Source organism: Bos taurus, chromosome 3 (genome assembly GCF_002263795.3).
Source record: "Bos taurus isolate L1 Dominette 01449 registration number 42190680 breed Hereford chromosome 3, ARS-UCD2.0, whole genome shotgun sequence".
NCBI classification, from domain to species: domain Eukaryota; kingdom Metazoa; phylum Chordata; class Mammalia; order Artiodactyla; family Bovidae; genus Bos; species Bos taurus.
Window position 1 is genome coordinate 35,703,239 of NC_037330.1, and position 19,669 is coordinate 35,722,907.

General features: G+C 37.1%; 1 protein-coding gene across 3 annotated transcripts in view; it reads left to right on the forward strand.

The window, feature by feature from the left end:
* VAV3 (vav guanine nucleotide exchange factor 3) overlaps window positions 1–19,669 on the forward strand; it is a 432,801-nt gene that overhangs the window by 391,729 nt on the left and 21,403 nt on the right. For all 3 annotated transcript variants that reach the window (XM_059885057.1, XM_002686162.6, XM_024990050.2), the window contains exons 23-25: window positions 8,049–8,165; window positions 8,751–8,838; window positions 16,247–16,376. In XM_059885057.1, coding sequence (XP_059741040.1) covers window positions 8,049–8,165; window positions 8,751–8,838; window positions 16,247–16,376 — 335 coding nt within the window. The remainder of the gene's footprint in view (window positions 1–8,048; window positions 8,166–8,750; window positions 8,839–16,246; window positions 16,377–19,669) is intronic.

Sequence of the window (19,669 nt, forward strand, 5' to 3'; positions counted from 1 at the left end):
TTGCTATGATGGGACCAGATGCCATGATCTTTGTTTTTTGAATGTTGAGTTTTAAGCTAGTTTTTTCCCTCTCTTCTCTCACTCTCATCAAGAAGCTCTTCAGTTCCTCTTCACTTTTTGCCATTAAAGTGGTAGCATCTTTATATCTGAAGTTGTTGATATTTCTCCTAGCAATCTTGATTCTGGCTTGTGATTCAGGCAGCCCAACATTTCATGTGATATACTTTACATATAAGTTAAATAAGCAGGGTGACAATATACAGCTTTGATGTACTCCTTTCCCAGTTTTGAACCAGTACAGTGTTACATGTCCAGTTCTAACTGTTGCTTGTTGACGTGCATACACGTTTCTCTGAAGATAGATAAGGTGGTCTGGTATTCCCATCTCTAAGAACTTTTCACAGTTTGATGTGATTTACACAGTCAAAGGCTTTAGTGTAGTCAATGAAGCAGAAGTAGATGTTTTTCTGGAATTCCCTTGCTTTCTCCATGATGTTGGCATTTGATGGTTCCTCCACCTTTTCTAAACCCAGCTTGAACATCTGGAAGTTCTTGGTTCATGTACTGTTGAAGCGTAGCTTAAAGGATTTTGAGCATAAGAGTATAACCTTGTTAGCTTGTGAAATGAGCGTAATTGTAAGGTAGTTTGAATACTCTTTGGCATTGGAATGAAAACTGACCTTTTCCAGTCCTGTGGCCACTGCTGGATTTTCCAAATTTGCTGACATATTGAGTGTAGCACTTTCACGGCATCATCTTTTAGGGTTTGAGATAGCTCAGCTGGAATTCCATCACCTCCACTAGCTTTGTTTGTAGTAATGCTTCCTAGGTCCACTTAACTGCACACTCTAGGATGTCTGGCTCTAGGTGAGTGACCACATCATTGTGGTTATCTGGGTCATTAAGACCTTTTTTGTATAATTCTTCTATGTATTCTTGCCACCTTTTCTTAATCTCTTATGTTTCTATTAGATCCTTATCATTTCTGTCCTTTATCATGGCCATCCTTGTATGAAATATTCCCTTGATATCTCCAATTTTCTTAAAGAGATCTCTATTCTTTCCCATTCTATAGTTTTCCTCTATTTCTTTGCATTGTTCCTTATACAGATGTTGGAAAGATGAAATAAAATGTGTATAATACTAAGTACATAGTAAGTACCCAAAATATGTTAATTAGCATCATATGTTTGATTATAACTATTCTAAACAATTTTTCTGGTTGAAGATGTCATTTTCTCTTAAACTCATAATGTCTAAAAAGTAATAATCATTATCTATTGTTTCCTTGTTTCTGTTAGTGATATGGCTAACCTCCTCTTAAAATGACTGCATCTATTTTCATTTTCTTGATATTAAAATATATGCATACAAATTAGAAATCAGGGTATGACTATAAATGAGGTATTCTGAGAGTATATAGTAAGTACTAGTTCAGTTTGAAAGTGTAGGTAACACCTGAATTTCTTGATATTTTAAACTGATCATTTTCTGTTATATAACCAAAGCATGAAAAATGTCAGGTTACTGTAGGAACACATTGTCCATAGTATGGGATCCTTTTCTCAGCAGTCTTACTCTTCCTCCCCAGCCACATCTGCTTTGTGTAATCATTGTCTATTTTCTCTGACATCCTTCCCTGGCTTTAACACTGAGCCCGCTGAGAAATTATAGCAGGTCTGTGATAGAACTACAAATCTTTGCTATATGTTTACCTCTTTTAAGACAAATTTGAGGTCTTAGTTTTCATGGAATTAAAGACTGTAACCCTGACAAATTAATTTTGGAACAGAACTGATAGCATGGATAATCAAACTGTAAAGCATCAACAACTGGTGAAATCATGAAAGCGTGCTAATAGTTTCCTTCTCTTTTCTTTTACTATTTCTATATAAGAAGGCATAACAGTTACAAAACTAATGACATTAGAGAAATACGAATGCCACACACAAGATAGATTTTATGAAATAAACTGATTTGATACCTGGGAACCATTCAGAACACAGGAGATTAGCTTTTGAATCCTTTCTTTTAAAATGTACCCTTGCCAATATGTACAATTCTATTGAAATTATGACCAAATAGTATTGTTTCTAATGATAAAAAAAAATCAAGATGTTTAGATGAAGGAACACCCTTGAAAACAGTAAGAAATAAAGATAATAGAATTTCAAAATTACTTTTTCTTTTCTAAGAAACTTGGGACAGTTTCTTCACACTAAGCAGGCAGTTTCATGTGAAATGCTTTCTGCTAAGGAACAAAATGATCAACCATATCAGAAAATGAAACCTTCAATTTTAGAAAAACTAAACTGTTTAGAGAAAAATTACACTGTGGTTTTCGAGTCATTAAGAGGGCTTCCCTGATAGCTTAGTCTCAGTTGGTAAAGAATCTGCCTGCAATGAAGGAGACCCCAGTTTGATTCCTGGGTCAGGAAGATCTCCTGGAGAAGGGATAGACTACCTACTCCAGTGTTTTTGATCTTCCCTTGTGGCTCAGCTGGTAAAGAATCCACCTGCAGTGCGGGAGACCTGGGATCTATCCCTGGGTTGGGAAGATCCCCTGGAAAAGGGAAAGGCTGCCCACTCCGGTATTCTGGCCTGAAGAATTAATTACATGAACCGTATAGTCCATGGGGTCACAAAGAGTCAGACAGGACTGAGCGACTTTCACTTTCTCAAGTCATTAAGGAGTTAAATATCCTTGTTATTTTCACATTTTAAAGCTGTTCCCGTAAGGTAAACTTTGTCTCTTTTATAAGCCATGAATCTTCAGTCTGTGTTTTTGGGTGTCATGAAGACTGGGGTGAGACATGGGGCTCACATCTGGGGAACTGTCTGAAAATCCTTATGGAGAAAAGGATGCAGATACCACTGTCCCTGCCTCATCCTCAAAGAAGTCAGACAACTTAACTTTCCCTCCCTTAGCAAGAGACATGAATTAGAGGGTATATTACTTGGAAAAATTGAGCCATATGAGGCCTAGACTTGGAAAGAGCAGGCCCAGCAAAAATTGGCAGAGATGCTATACTGAAAACAGATCAGTCAAATTAAGGAAAGTCAGTATACAGACTGATGATGATCCTCAGTTCCTTTGTACAGCTCAATTACAGTACTGCGACAGCTGTGTCTTACACACATGGACTACTCTCTTCTTCTATCCAGATAGGAATTGGGAAGATTTTTCTCTAAAGAAATAGAATAGACTCAGAATTAAAAACCTAAAATCCAGCCCCATCATCAGCTTCTTCCCACATGATCAGATTCCAACCCAGTGAGCCTCCCATACTGCCCCCACACAGAACTCCCAGTCAGTTCTTGGATGCCTTTCTCGCTTTCTTTTTTTTTTTAATTGAAGGATAATTGCTTTACAGAATTTTGTTGTTTTCTGTCAAACCTCAACATGAACCAGTCATAGGTATACATATATCCCCTCCCTTTTGAACCTTCCTCCCATCTCCCTCCCCATCCCATCCCTCTAGGTTGATACAGAGCCCTGTTTAAGTTTCCTGAGCCATACAGCAAAATGTGAGCAGACAACAAAGAGTAACCTGACATTTGAGAAAAGCCTTGAAGTAAAGAAAAAAATAAATGTCAAAAAGAAACTTGGAAGAATTACAAACATTAGCATGGGCAGAAGAGAGAAGCCTTTAATTTATATTCTCAGAATTAAGAGATAATATATCCATACAAGTGAGCTGGATGTTTTATAAAAGAGACAGAGATTGAGAATGAAAAAGAGTTCTCTAAGTATTGAGTAGAGAAATTGGAAAATAAAGTTGAATAAATCCTCTAGAAAATCAAAGAGAGATAATAGAGAAAAGGTAGAGCAAACAACTGACCTGAGAAGTCCGGCCTTCATTTAATAGGAACTTGAGAAAGAGAAACTAACAACAATTATATATATATAAAAAGATAAAACCCCAAATTTTTTAGAACTGAAGGCTATATGACTGTACATCAAAGATGCTCCTGAGAGCCCAGGACAACACTCAACTTTTTAGTAGAGCATATAACCGGAAGGCTTATTATTATGAACTTTGCTATATAGAGCAATGAATTTGAGTTTCCAGAGAGGGAAAAAAAAAAGATAAAGACTCAGAAATCAGAATGGCATTGAATTGGAAGTTAGAAAAGCAGAACAGTGCCTTAAAATTTGAGAAGACAATGATTTGTCACCTAGAATTATTTATCCAGCCAAATTGTGAATTAAGGATTATTAAGTAAAATACAAATATCATAGATATGAGACCTTCTAAGTATTACATCCCATATATTCGTTTAAGATCTGAGGAATTAGCTAGTAAACCAGGAAAGAGGGAGATACAAAGTCTAGGAAATGGGAGTGAAGGGATTCCAGGACTACACTAATTCAGTAGGCTTGGAGAGAAAGCAGTGGTGATTAGACCAAGAGGGTGGAGGGTTTGGGGAAAATAGATGTCTCCATAGAAAGAATTAATAGGTACAGTACATGGTGCTGAACAGGTATCACTGTGGGGTTTATAATTCGTTTGGAGGATTTGGAAAAAAAAATTTGGGTAGAGACAAAGAAGCTTGAGCAAACAAAAACTTGAGGACTTGTTTGTTGATGTTGGATGTTCTTCGAATGTGACAACATGACAAAACTGGGTCAGATGATGGCTAGGCTTTGGGGCAGTTTCAGAAAGGAGAGTGAGGGGCAGCACTATGATGGCATGAGCGTAAGTGGAGAAACAGTGGTTTTCTGTCCTGGGATCTGAAATTGATAAAAACTCAGAAGGCTAAGAGAGAGAAGGAGGGCCTGAGAAAATATCTGAAAAGATTATAGCCAAATACTTCCCTAACATGAGAAATTTACTCAAATTCAGGAAGTGCAGCATTCCTTCCATACAAGATAAACCAAGGAGGAATATTTTAACATGTATTAATCAAACAGACAAAAATAAAAGACAAAGAAAAAAATATTAAAGTCAACAAGGGAAAAGCAACAAATAACATACAGGGGAACCCTGATAAGGTTATCTGCTGATTTTTAAGCAGAAATTCTGCAGACCAGAGGGAGGCACAATATATGTCATCTGATGAAAGGGAAAAACCTACAACCAAGAATACTCTATCCAGGAAGGCTCTCAGTCAGTTTCAATGGAGAAATCAGAAGTTTCACAGATAAGCAAAAACTAAGAGAATTCAGCACCACCAGACCACCTTTGCAACAAATGCTAAAGGAACTTCTGTAGGTGGAAAAGAAAAGGCCACAGCTAGAATCAAGAAAACTACAAATGTGAAATCTCACTGGTAAGAGAGATTTTCCTAAACATAGGATATCATCCATATACAAATATGATATCAAAACCAGCAGTTTTGAGAAGAGGAGAATACAAATGCAGGATACTGGAGATGAACTTGAAATTAAGGGATCAGCAACATAAAACAATTGTGTATATTTGTAGACTGCTATATCAAAATGTCATGGGAGATACATAATGGGAGAAGACAGGATGGCAGGGTAGAAGGACATGAATTCACATGAGATACAGCCGAGAAGTTCATGAAAAGATGCTGAACACTGCTAATTATTAGAGAAATGCAAATCAAAACTACAATGAGGAATCACCTCCTCACACCAGTCATTATGACCAACATCAAAAAATCTACAAACAATAAGTGCTCCAGATGGTGTGGAGAAAGGTGAACCCTCCTACACTGTTGGTGGGAATGTAAATTGGTGCGGTCACTATAGAGAACAGTATTTAGCTTCCTTACAAAACTAAAAATAAAGCTACCATATGATCCAGCAGTCCCACACCTGGGCATATACGTGGAGAAAACCATGGTTCAAAAGGATACATGCATCCCAATGTTCATTGCCATGCTGTTTACAATAGCTAAGACATGGAAGCAACCCATAACTCCAGTGATGGATGAATGGATAAAGATATGGTACATATATACAAAAGGTATAACTTAGCCATAAAAAGAATGAAATGACTCAGCCATAGAAAAAGAATGAAATAATGCTATCTGCAGCAACATGGATGGACTTGGAGATGATCACACTAAGTGAAGTGAGACAGAGAAAGACAAATATATGACATCAGCTTATATACAGAGTCTTCAAAACTAATACAAATGAACTTATTCACAAAACAAACAGACTCACAGACTTAGAGAACTTAGGGTTACTGAGAGGAAAGGTCAGGCAGGAGGGATAGATTGGGAGTTTGGGACTGACATGTACATACTGCTATATTGAAAATAGATAATCAACAAGGATCTACTGTATAGCGTAGAGAACTCTGCTTGATCTCTGTAATAACCTAAATGAGAAAATAATTTTGAAACAGAATACATACACACACATATATATAGAACTGAGTCACTCTGCTGTCAGATGAAACTAAACAACACTGTTAATCAAATATACTCCAATATAAAATAAACATTTTTAAATGCTGTACCCATGGTGCTTCAGTGGTAAAGAATCCACCTGCCAATGCAGGAAATGCAGCTTTGATCCCTGAGTCAAAAAGATTCCCTGGAGAAGGAAATGGCAACCCACTCCAGTATTCTTGCCTGGAAAATTCCACGGACAGCAGAGCCTGGTGGGCTATAGTCCATGAGGTTGCAAAGAGTCGGACACAACTTAGCAACTAAACAAGAACAACAACATATATTTTAACTTAAAATAAACTACATTCAGTTCAATTCAGTCACTCAGTCGTGTCCGACTCTCTGCAACCCCATGAATCGCAGCACGCCAGGCCTCCCTGTCCATCACAAACTCCCGGAGTTCACTCAGACTCAAGTCCATTGAGTTAGTGATGCCATCAGCCATCTCATACTCTGGCGTCCCCTTCTCCTCGTGCCCTCAACCCCTCCCAGCATCAGTCTTTTCCAATGAGTCAGCTCTTTGCATGAGGTGGCCAAAGTACTGGAGTTTCAGCTTCAGCATCATTCCCTCCAAAGAAATCCCCTACATTACCACCCAAAAAAAAAAAAAAAAAACCTCCTGGGAACCACAAACCAAAAATCTACAATTGAAACACACAATTAAAAAAACAAAGCAATCCAAACACATCACTAAAGATAGACATCAAATGACAAGAGGAGAGAACAAAAGAGGAGGGGAAGAAAAAAGATCTTCAAAAACAAATTCAGTCTCCTTGAACTGAACCAGGAATAAATGGAAAGTATGTGAACAGACCAATCATAAGAATATTTTAACATTGAATTTGTCCCTTTTAATGTTGTGGAATTTTTATATGCTTAAGCCAGCAGAGTTTGGGAACAACAGAATTTTGGTTTTGAAAATATCTTTTAAAAATTCTATTTGCTACTAGTAGTTTCTTAAGAAAACTGGTTATCAAAATTGTGGACTAAGAATTAATCTTATATCTAAAAAATAATTATTTAAAAATAATTTAAATTGTCCCTAAATTTTCTTAATACTCAAAGGAGATGTTATTTCATACTGTTTTACCTAGAGAATGTGAAATTTTGGAGGAATGTGTGTATACGTGTGCACGTGTCTATGTCTGAGTGTGTCTTACATAGGCCATCCTTCCCTAAAGTCTTTTTCCTTCTTGACACTAAACTTTCCACAGCCCTCTCCCATGGACGCTAGCCTACCAGGCTCCTCTGTCCATGGGATTTTCCAGGCAATAGTCCTGGAGTGGATTGCCATTTCCTTCTCCAGGGGATCTTCCCAACCCAGGGATCGAACCCCCAGTCTCCCGCGTTGTAGACAGACGCTTTACCGTCTGAGCCACCAGGGAAGTCCCTCTCTGACCCAATACCCACTAAATTCCTCCCTTTGTTCCATTTATTTATTGATAAATGTTTAGTGTGTTTGGCATTGTTCACTTCACTGTTGTAATCTTTGTAGAGACTAAAGTATCTTTGTTTGAATGTATTTAAAGGACATTTTCCTGCATTATTTTTTGAATTAGTATAGCAGTAAAAACAGTTCAGATCTGCCACTAAATTAAAATCCTGACAGATACTTATTTTTAGCCTCTGTTCTCTTTGAGGTACATTACCTAAATTTTCTGTGTCCTTGTTTCTCAAAGGTATGCTGGAGCCATGGAAAGACTGCAGGCAGAGACTGAACTTATTAACAGGGTAAACAGTACTTACCTTGTGAGACACAGGACCAGAGAGTCAGGAGAATACGCAATTAGCATTAAGTAAGTAGGACAAGAAATAGCTTTCCTGTTTTCATAATTGCATAGATCATCTGACGTGTACAACACTGAAGCTGAAAACCAAGGTTCTAATTGCAGCAGAAATAATGCATCATCTCTCTAGACAGTTCATTAATACTTGAAAATATCTGTTAGAAAAAAATGGTATTAAGTGTTATAGGCTGCTAATTGGCATACCAGATTTCTTTCATAACACTGTGCTTTGGTGACTTGATGCGTGTATGTTTCTAGTAAATCCTAAGAATTATAAATTAACAGATTTTATTTTGTTTTCTGTATTCTCAAACTGATCTTATAAATAAATTGGGCAGAATGATTGGTCAAATCTACTGCCCCCCAATCTCACTTCAAAAATTGGTTGTAAAAAAAAAAAAAAAAAATGGTTGTATCTTCAACCAATCTAGTGAATATATTTTGTTAATTAGCTGTCACCAGTGTATTGGCATAGGTATATATTTTGTCTTCGGAATTAATTCCTATAATGTTATTGGGGCATGCCCTCTGGTAATTATTGATTTCTACTGATTAAAAACACATTTATATTCATAAGTTATCCATTGCCCACAGGTACAATAATGAAGCAAAGCACATCAAGATTTTAACAAGAGATGGCTTTTTTCACATTGCGGAAAATAGAAAGTTTAAAAGTTTAATGGTAAGCATTGATTAGTTCTTTTCAATCTGTGGTCCTTAGTTTTCTCTTATTGGAAAGGTCAGTTTAGTTCTATAGTTTCTTGGAAATTTTGCTTGCTGACACATTTAAAGAGAATAATATCTTTTTTGCAGCAGAATCCTGAAAATTTTAAGAATTCTAGTTAAGTTTTATATTACTCTAAACATATTTTTCATTATAAACTAAGTTTGCAAGTTTAAGATAATATTTCAGGGTCCACACTATATGATTCTTAGAACCATAGACACATTCAGGTTCATTTCATGCAAAATACAATATACTGTCAAATGGAAAACCTTTTTGTATTTTCTAGTCTAAGTGACTTGTGCTACAGTTCTTCTTCATTACCTTCGACAATTAAACATTAACAAGATCACACTTTTACCATACGACAGTGATTTCATAGCAATTTTATATTTAAATTGAAACAGTATATTGTTACCAAGTTGCTTTATATAAAGATGATTCTGATTTTTAAAAGTGCAACTTAGCATACAAGAATATTATGTATTGTCACATAAACAATACATACATATCATTACATGTGCACTGTTAACAGTAAAGAAAAAAGTTCTTATTTCCTGAAAAGTAGTCTCAGGCCTGTTTCTCAAGTTGGAGAGTCTCTTAAGATAATGAAGAATTTGGATATAGGACATAAGATGCCTTTGTAGAGCTCTGTTAAGTACTTTGAGTAACATTGGGAAGGACCAGTCATTGACTGAACCATCAATCAAATGATACATACTGCATCCATCTGGAAAACATCTCAGAGCACTTTGCAGATGTTAACACTAAAGTTAAAACTTAGTGTAAGACAGTCTTACAAAATAGGCCAGCTTAAAAGTCTTACCCAAAAATTTAGAACTGGATCAAGACAGGAATCAGCATTTTAAAGAAATTGAAGCATCTTGTGACTGAGGGACTGAACTGAATTGAACTGAGTCAAAAGAAAAGTACGGAAACCTGTCTTGACATAAATATCACATTCCCAATTCAAAAGCTAAGGATGGGCAGCATCCTAAGGATGTGTCCTGGAAAATGCAAACCCTGTCAAATTGACAGCCAAGATCCAGGCATTCTCCTTGCTGGCAGCGAGTTATATTCTGCTGGAGCAAGCAAGCTGTGCACAGAGAGAACAGGACCTGAGGAGGTTTCTTCCTGAAAGGAAAACCTAGCAGGTAGGTGGCAAGTGGATGCACAAATAATGAGTGACAGCCCCAGCTGAGACATGAACAAAGCATGCACAGGGGGTCTCCACATCACTGCAAAGACACACCAGCTTGACTCTCACCTGCAGAACGTAGGGTGCTTGGTAATGAGGCTGCTCTGTGGTATCATGGTTAATATGAGACTTTAAAAAAAATGCTGTAGGGCCAAAGTTGACTACCAGCTTTGCTGACTTTGAAAGCAACAAAAGGGACTCCCATCACAAGAGGATGAAAGGAATAATCACTGGCAAGAACCAGTCAATTCAACTTTGTGTCACCTGGATTCAGCTCAAGAAAGTTCTTCATCCTCTAAGGTTAGATGTGAAAAGCCAGTAGATAACACCATGATCTGGATTAGTGATCATAGATCCTCAGGTTCCTATGTGCATGGAAAGCTGTGATTATAATATACGCCATAAAGACCAAGATTTCAAGTAATTTGTATCTGAGAGCGGTAAAAGTTTTTTCAGTGATGTTCCAGAAAGGGAAGTAAAAGAGTTCACATAAGCTAACAGAGCTTATTACACGGTGTGTGTAAGACATCAGAAATGTCACTGCTGGAGACATATACATGTGTTTTTTCCCTCCATATCAGGGGATCTTTTGTAAGGAAGTACATAATACAGATAGTTAAAGGGAGGGGATTAAGAATTAATTGCAAAACTACAATGAAACTGAAAACAAAAATAAGCAAATGGATATGATTGTGAAAAGACAGACAAGAGGCTAAAAAATCTCAGTCTTAGATAAATACTTCTGTCAGGAAGAAAATCACTGTAAAAAAATGCTGAAGAGACCACTGAACTCTCCTGGACCTACCTCTTCTTTGTTTCTGTTCATTTCTTCAACAAATTCATATTGAGGCCTCACTGTGTGAAATCGCTGTGATTCTGCAGAATTCTAAAAGGACTCAGTTCTGAAAAAATTCTCAAATTAGTAAATCTATCTGTACCAAAGCCTCAAATAGATCTATACTTGGACCCTAAACTAGGAAATGCCACACCTGGACACCTGATTGGAAGGAATGGCTCCTATCTGAGTTCCAGCCCCTCTGGAAGAAGATAAAGGGTTAAGAGGCACTTCTCTCTGGGAGCTAGGGGCTTCCCTCTGCAACTTTAAGGAGTTACCTTTTATCATGCCTTTTGTGTTGTTGGGAGATAACCCAGTTACCCTTATATCTTGGTCTAGGAATTGAGTTATTTCTTAAGTATAGTTCAGTTTCCTCCCGTGGTGACTGGTAACATTATATCACCTACGTAATATTCATTTATCTAATGACACTCTAGGATTAAATTTAATTGGGAAAGGATGTAAAATGCAAACAAAATCCAGAATTTGTTTTAAATCAGCCAGTTTCTCAAGAAGACTGACCTCAGGTTGTTATAACCTAACCTTTTTTCACCCCCTCTGGTTTCAGTGGCTTGGTTAATCGAAATCTTTGTTTTTCTAGTCATTACATTTAAATTCTAAAGGAATTTCTGTATCCAGATTACAAGGCATTAATTTTGTTCTAATTTTCATGTATGCCAGACAATCCATGTCCAAATGCTGTTTATAAATCATCTCCATTGCCCGTTTCCTTGGTAATTGGAATAACTGGCTCTCACTCATTATTTTTCAGAGAGACTTGAATTGTTGACACCACTGTGTCAGTGTGAGATAAGGAAAGCTTAGTGATTTCTTTTGTTTAGCGTCTTCTTATTTACTTGTAGTACCTGAAGGTCAATGACTGCTAAAGCGGGGGCGGATTAGACTAAAATATAGAAAGCAGAAAGGCATGAATTAGAAGAGCTGCACAGTGGCACTATTTAATTCCACCTAGTAGAAACATGTAGGAAGATCTACCCTCATAAGACGGTAAAAATGGAACTCAAATGTCTTCGATGCTTACTGAAGTGTTTGCAGCTTACCAAGCCATACAGCCCTAGGCCTTGGAAAAGTCATTTTTGCTCCCATAAAATCTGGAGGTGGATAGGTATTAAATGATTAACAAGTCCTTTTCAGTATGATAATTCTGTGTTTTCTACCCAACTTCTCATAAACTTTAATTCATACTACTCATGATATATCATGCATAAAATTCATGTTACTTATAACAAATTACTGATAACATTTATAACAATTTCAGTTACATTAAAGTTCAAAGTTATTGGCTTATGATTACTTTCAGGTTTATTTTCACATTTTTTTCTAAAGAACACACTCAGTTCAATAATAAAACTAAGAGAAGTGTGTTGCTGATGCAAATGATACACTGTATGATTCTTTCAGAGACCTTACAAAATTTTGCATTTAAAAAACTTAAATGAGGGAGGAGGGTTCAGGATGGATTTTCTTTTAAAAATTTAGAAAAAAATAATAAAAAATAAATAAATAAATAAAAAACTTAAATGATAATATTGGTCTCTGAGCAGAATTTAATTCCAGACCTTGCCTTCGCAAACCATGTTAAAACCACCATAATATAAACGCTGTATTCTGATCAGTGAAGCCATTTTGGGGATATAAACTTCTAATGCCGTAGGAAGTGTCACTACGAACAAAGCTGTAGGAGGGGATGGAATTCCAGGTGAGCTATTCCAAATCCTGAAAGATGATGCTGTGAAAGTGCTGCACTCAGTATGCCAGCAAATTTGGAAAACTCAGCAGTGGCCACAGGACTGGAAAAGGTCAGTTTTCATTCCAATCCCAAAGAAAGGCAATGCCAAAGAATGCTCAAACTACCGCACAATTGTAGTCATCTCACACACTAGTAAAGTAATGCTCAAAATTCTCTAAGCCAGGCTTCAACAGTACATGAACCATGAACTTCCAGATGTTCAAGCTGGATTTAGAAAAGGCAGAGGAACCAGAGACCAAATTGCCAACATCCGCTGGATCATCGAAAAAGTAAGAGAGTTCCAGAAAAACATCTACTTCTGCTTTATTGACTACACCAAAGCCTTTGACTGTGTGGATCACAACAAACTCTCTGAAAAATTCTTCAGAGATGGGAATACCAGACCACCTGACCTGCCTCTTGAGAAATCTGTATGCAGGTCAGGAAGCAAAGTTAGAACTGGACGTGGAACAACAGACTGGTTCCAAATAGGGAAAGGAGTACATCAAGGCTGTATATTGTCACCCTGCTTATTTAACTTAATGCAGAGTACATCATGCAAAATGCCAGGCTGGATGAAACACAAGCTGGAATCAAGACTGCTGGGAGAAATATCAATAAACTCAGATATCCAGATGACACCACCCTTATGGCAGAAAGTGAAGAACTAAAGAGCCTCTTGATGAAAGTGAAAGAGGAGAGTGAAAAAGTTGGTTTAAAACTCATTCAGAAAACTAAGATCATGGCATCTGGTCCCATCACTTCATGGCAAATAGATGGAGAAACAATAGAAACAGTGACAGACTTTATTTTTTGGAGCTCCAAAATCACTGCAGATGGTGACTACGGTCATGAAATTAAAAGATGCTTGCTCCTTGGAAGAAAAGTTATGACCAACCTAGACAGCATATTAAAAAGCAGAGACATTCCTTTGCCAACAAAGGTCCATCTAGTCAAAGTTATGGTTTTTCCAGTAGTCATGTATGGATGTGAGAGTTGGACTATAAAGAAAATTGAGTGCCAAAGAATTCATGTTTTTGAACTGTGGTGTTGGAAAAGACCCTTGAGAGTCCCTTGGACAGCAAGGGGATCCAACCAGTCCATCCTAAAGGAAATCAGTCCTGAATATTCTTTGGAAGGACTGATGCTGAAGCTGAAACTCCAATATTCGACCACCTGATGCGAAGAACTGACTCATTTGAAAAGACCCTGATACTGGGAAAGATTGAAGGCAGGAGGAGAAGCGGATGACAGAGGATGAGATGGTTGGATGGCATCACCGACTCAATGGACACGAGTTTGAGTAAACTCTGGGAGTTGGTGATGGACAGGGAGGCCTGGTGTGCCGCAGTCCATGGGGTTGCAAAGAGTTGGACATGACTGAGTGACTGAACTGAACTGAAAACTTCTGATATTTTAGCTTTTTTTTCTTTTAAGGTGGTCAGATTCTACTCCTTTGCTTCAGCAAGTACACTTATAATCTGGGCCCAAGCAAAGAAGAAAGAACGGAAGAAAAAAAAATTCAAGTTATAGCATGTGTAAAACCATATCATCTTGGGTCTAAGAAAACAAGAAGATACTTAGAAAATGCTCCTTCCCTCTGCTTCCCGTTTTGCATATTTACATTTACCAGGTTACTATTTGGTAATAGTACAATGTAGTTGGGAGCAGAAACTTTGGAGCCAGACACCAGTTATACAACCTTGCCCAAGCTGATTAATCTCACTGAGCCTTGAGCATCAGTGGGGAAAAGACCCATCTCTTGTTTCTTGTCTGAAGATTGTAAGAAACTATATAAAACTATACATATACTATATAAAACTATATATATATATACACACACACACTATATAAAACTATGTAGCACATGTGATCATGGTAGCTCTCATGATTATTCACAGGTACTAGATACTTTATCCCTTCTTTGCTATAGTCTGTGAAATGGTTTATTATCCCATTTTACAGATGTGAAAGGTAAAGCCTCTCCATTTGCTTTATCCAGTACTTGAACCAAACCATGCTGCTTTTAGTTTATGAAGATGGTCTTTGTTATCTTTGTCTGTTCCCAGCCTGTCTGCTCTACTTAAAACAATCCTTTCATCCTTCTTGGCTTTTGAAATTATACTTTTATTCAATTTAAGCCAAGCTACCTCCTCTCATGAACTCGTCCCTCTTCCTTCCCTCTGGACTCTGAAAAGGAGGCTCTCTTTCCTTCTTGCCTTCAAACTCCCATAACCTTTCTCTTTCCTTCCACGGTGTGTATGCCTAGGAACCTTATCTTCATAATCTCTGTGATCCCTGGAACACCCCACACCATGTATCCCACAACTTATCCAAATTTGGTCATAAATAATAAATAAATCGATGATTCTCTTTCTCTTCTTTCAGGTGATTTTTGACTCGATTGATTTGTTTGGGGGACTTTGAACATGAGCACTGAATGGAAGGGCTGAGTTGATGACAGTGTGATTTTTTTTTAAGAAATGAGTTGCTTTTATACAGTTTTAAATAATAGTGCTGTAGAATAAGCACTGAATAATTAGGTTAAAAGTTATTTTGCATTTCTTTTCATTTCAGGTTTTTCTAAGAAACATAACTGGTACTCATCTAGTGATAATATGCATTTTATATTATGAATTAACCATTATTAATTTTCTGTTTAAAGTAGAGGGATTAAGATTTGTGCAGAATCTGTGAAACTGACATCGCAAAAGAAATATTCTGAGATCGCAGTATGAAAGATGGTGGGTGGTTATTATATTAGGCTTGGATGTATTTAAGGCAAATTAGGTATAAGAGAAAATTGGAAAGAACTACATTATTGACTTCTGTGAGTACGAGGTGACATACAGAGCTAAGAGAAGGTCACTAACACTTCCTCGTAAGCCAGAAGCAATGTCAAGAAAGCGATATTTATGGTTTAACAACTTTGGTTTACAGTGGAAAAGCATATTTAGGATCAAGTTTGTTTTTCTGCTATGTTGAAAGAAAATGCAGGAAACTATAGATTACTATATATTCATAAAACAGCCCTTGCCTCCCTAAACAAAAATAAAGTATTTCATAAGTAAGAACAAGAATTTCTGTTCTGAGTTTGAGGTTTATTATGGTTTCTTTTTACTTACTACATCCGACTGAAGACTAACAGGATATTGAGTAACAATGGGGGGTAACTCACATTATAAATGGCCTGGGTAACAAGGACAATTACTAGTTGGGTGTATTGTACACCAGGAAGCAGGGAGAGGTTACCATTTACTTACTGTAACATGTTGTTTAGTCACTAAGTTGTGTCCAGCTCTTTGCGACCCCATGGACTATAGCCCGCCAGGCTTCTCTATCCATGGGTTTTCCAGGCAAGAATATTGGAAGGGGTTGCTATTTCCTTCTCCAAGGGATCTTCCTGACCCAGGGAAGCCTGTGGCAGGCTAGAGTCGAACCTGCATCTCCTCTTTGGCTGGCAGATTCCTTACCACTGAGGCACCAGGGGGCTTATGGAAAATTTAGCATTAAGTTGATTATCCCTTCATTGCATATCATTATGTGTCAAGGAGTTTGTGTGTTTGATTCTTTTCTCCTAAAGGAACTTGTGGAGTACTACAAGCATCATTCTCTTAAAGAAGGATTCAGAACCTTGGATACAACTCTGCAGTTTCCATACAAGGAGCCAGAACATTCAACTGGACAGAGGGGTAATAGAGCAGGCATCAGCTGTGAGTATTGTAATTTAGAATACAATTGCTGACACCTAAGGATTGAAGGCATGATAACATTGAACATCTTCATTCCAAATTTTGAAACAGAACCAATTTATACGCTGATGAATTTAACAAAGAATTATTTTTTCTAGAGCAAAGTAGAATCAGATGGACCAACAGGTTTATGAACATGCCTAGATTTAGTTCTTTGTGCCAAATTAAAAATCATGTTTGTGTCAAATCCATCAGAAATGAAGGGTATGTTGATATGTAAGTTTTGTACTTTTCCATGACTTTTATATTAGCCAAACTCTTTTTTAACTGACACATGTTTATGGTCACAATCCTGTTTTATTAACAGGATTTAAGCAAGACTCCATCTAACTTTGTACCCCAAGTCTGCTTATCGATTCCAGTTCAATGATTACTTTTGGAACTCTGAAGTAACCAAAAGCACGTTTCCCCTGATTCCAATATTTAAAGGTATACATTAGGCACTTTTGGAATGAGCACTGTGCCACACATAATCACAGAGATTAGCATACAAACCAAAAGCATCTTTAAATTTAATTGGAGGAAAATTGTTCTAATGCTGTTGTGTTGGTTTCTGCCATACAACAATGCTAATCAGCCATAATTATACATATGTCCCCAATTATAATTTGAATGCGAGTTCAAGTCAAAAACTTTTCTCATCATTTACTGTCATATAATCTTCCTGTGAGTAGATATAGTGTATAAAGAGAACACTGAAAAAAATGCTGTGAATAAACTGCTTTCATTCCCTTATTTTAATAGCATTTAAAAAGTATTAATAAAGTGTTTTAGAGAAAAAGGAATACAATTTTATTGCCCTCAGAATGTTTAGCCTAATCAAAATGAGAATATCTAGAGTGTTTGAAAAAGAATTTGCGTCAGGTAATATAATTTTACCTTTTTTTTTTCCTAAAAGCAGAAACTGAAAGGGAAACAAATAATGCTCAGGGCAGTAACACCACCAGTAAAATTTCATAGCACTTCCATAAAGTAAATATACAAGTAATTTGTCACATCAACTGACAGGTTTTTTTTTTTTAATTTGAATAACTTAATAGCTGTTCTGTTCACAGAGATCAGTGATAAATGAACAGGCTTGTCCAATGAGAGTAGTCAGAGCACACTTTTTTGTTGAAACTGTAAACACATTAAAATTTATCTTTCTATGCTTTTAGCCCTCTGTTACCCAATTACCTTAGACACTCATATAGGACATAATTTTTGCTAATTCAGAAATGGACCTTTTCCCTCAAAAAGGGGAAAAAAAATTTTTTTTCTACAAAATTCCTTAAAAATTTACCAGGCTTATGACATTTTCCCTACATGAAAAGTATAATTTTCAGTTCTTTTAGTTTGCCTTCCTGGTAGAAGAAGATAATAAAAGTTGCCAAGGAGGTCGGCTACACTACAAATCCTGTTTGAGTCACTCACTCAGTTTTAGAAAGTCCAGGTGAGAGGGGCTGGCAGTCAGGGAAAGCACCGGCACTCCCTGTGCTTGACACGTGTAGTTGCTCAGAGAATACTGTTAACAGCAAATGAAGTTGCCTAGTTTAAATTTTTGTTTAGTGTTTAACTAAATATTTAACGCTTAAACTTGTTTAGTCACTAGGGATGGAGATACAGATTCTTCTTGTCTTTTAAAGCATATCCAACAGCATGATTATGAACATCCATGCCAGCCACAGGAAGATTTTTAGAGTCATGAGTTCAAACATTGTAAGCCCAGTCTTTTTAAGAGACTCTGGCAAGTCATGATATAAGAACCAGTTTATAATTGAGAAGTAAAAGAGAATCATTCATTTAAAATTTAATCTTTGTTACAGCTAGCCTTTGTTCACATATTATTCAGTTATTGATTCCTTCAACATATAATAATCACCTACCACAGACAAGGCAGTGTTCTAGGTATGGGAAATAGTAGTCGAGAATACAAAGGCCCTGACCTTATGGAGCGTATACTTTAATGAGGAGGCTCTGACAAGTCCTATTTCTATACAGGATGAGAAGCAAAGATCTCACTCCCAAAGTGACCAGAAAGCAGTGAGGGTGTGAGTTGGTGCGTCAGTCAGCAATAATTTCTCCATGGTCTCCAAGATCTTACACTCCAGGATTATTCAGTTGTTACCATAGAGCGGGATTACAAGCTTAGATTAGATTTATATTATCCCAATGTTTTATTCGCTTGATGCTAACTTTGTATGGAATGAGAAGAACACTAAGATCATTCTGAAGATTAAATGAGGTGCTATACATACAGCGTTGCACAGAGTGCTGATAACATGGTAAACACACACAGAAGTCAGCTGAGCTACTGCTGATTCTGCACTTCCACTGTGGCTGATGCTCGCCCCACTAGTACCAGGCCCTCATCTTCTAACACAGCAAACATTTCCATGTATTTCTAATAGTTGAATTACCAGTTTTAACTCATAGCAACTTACATCTTTGTTTTTATGATTTTTTAAAATATCCCTTGCTCATTTTATGCCAAGTCCTGATTAAAGATGGACTCTTATTTAAAGCATTGCTTCTGTTTTTATACATGTGCCTTTCAAGAAGTGGTAGAGAGGAAACTCTACATACTCTGTATAGAAAGTTTGTGTAGGATGTCTTTAGAGTCATTACCTCTGGTTCATAGCTTTGGGTGTACTGCCAAATATCATCTCAGAATAACTTTTATGAAGAAGTAGTAAATACTAGGGGACATTGGCTTGGACAGGGCATGGTGTCTCCATTCCTTCTGAGTAACGGAGAAAGCAGAGCAGACAAGCCACAGACAAGGAGTACCCATGTTCTGGGTAAGATTGGAGCTCCAGCTCCCGGTGCCTGCTACTTATTATTATTTTTCTCTTAAATACATAGTCACCCTGGAAAAGAAAGACCTGAGGCATTGTGGAAGAGGCTGCTTGCTTCTGTATTAGCCTAGGTTAGAATGCATGCATGTCTGCTAAGTTGCTTCAGTCATATCTGACTCTTTGCAACCCTATGGACTATAGCCCATGGGATTTTTCAGGCAAGAATACTGGAGTGGGTTGCCATGCCCTCCTTTAGGGGATCTTCCTGACCCAGGCCTCAGACTTGTGCCTCTTATCTCTCCTACATTGGCAGCCGGGTTCTTTACCACTAGTGCCATCTCAGAAGCCCCTAGGTTAGAATGTTCTTAGGCAAATTAAAAACTATTCTCAAATGTGTAAAATATGGTAAGATTATGACAGGCCTACCTCATGTAATTTCAAAATAACATATATAAAGATACTACTTAGAATTAAACA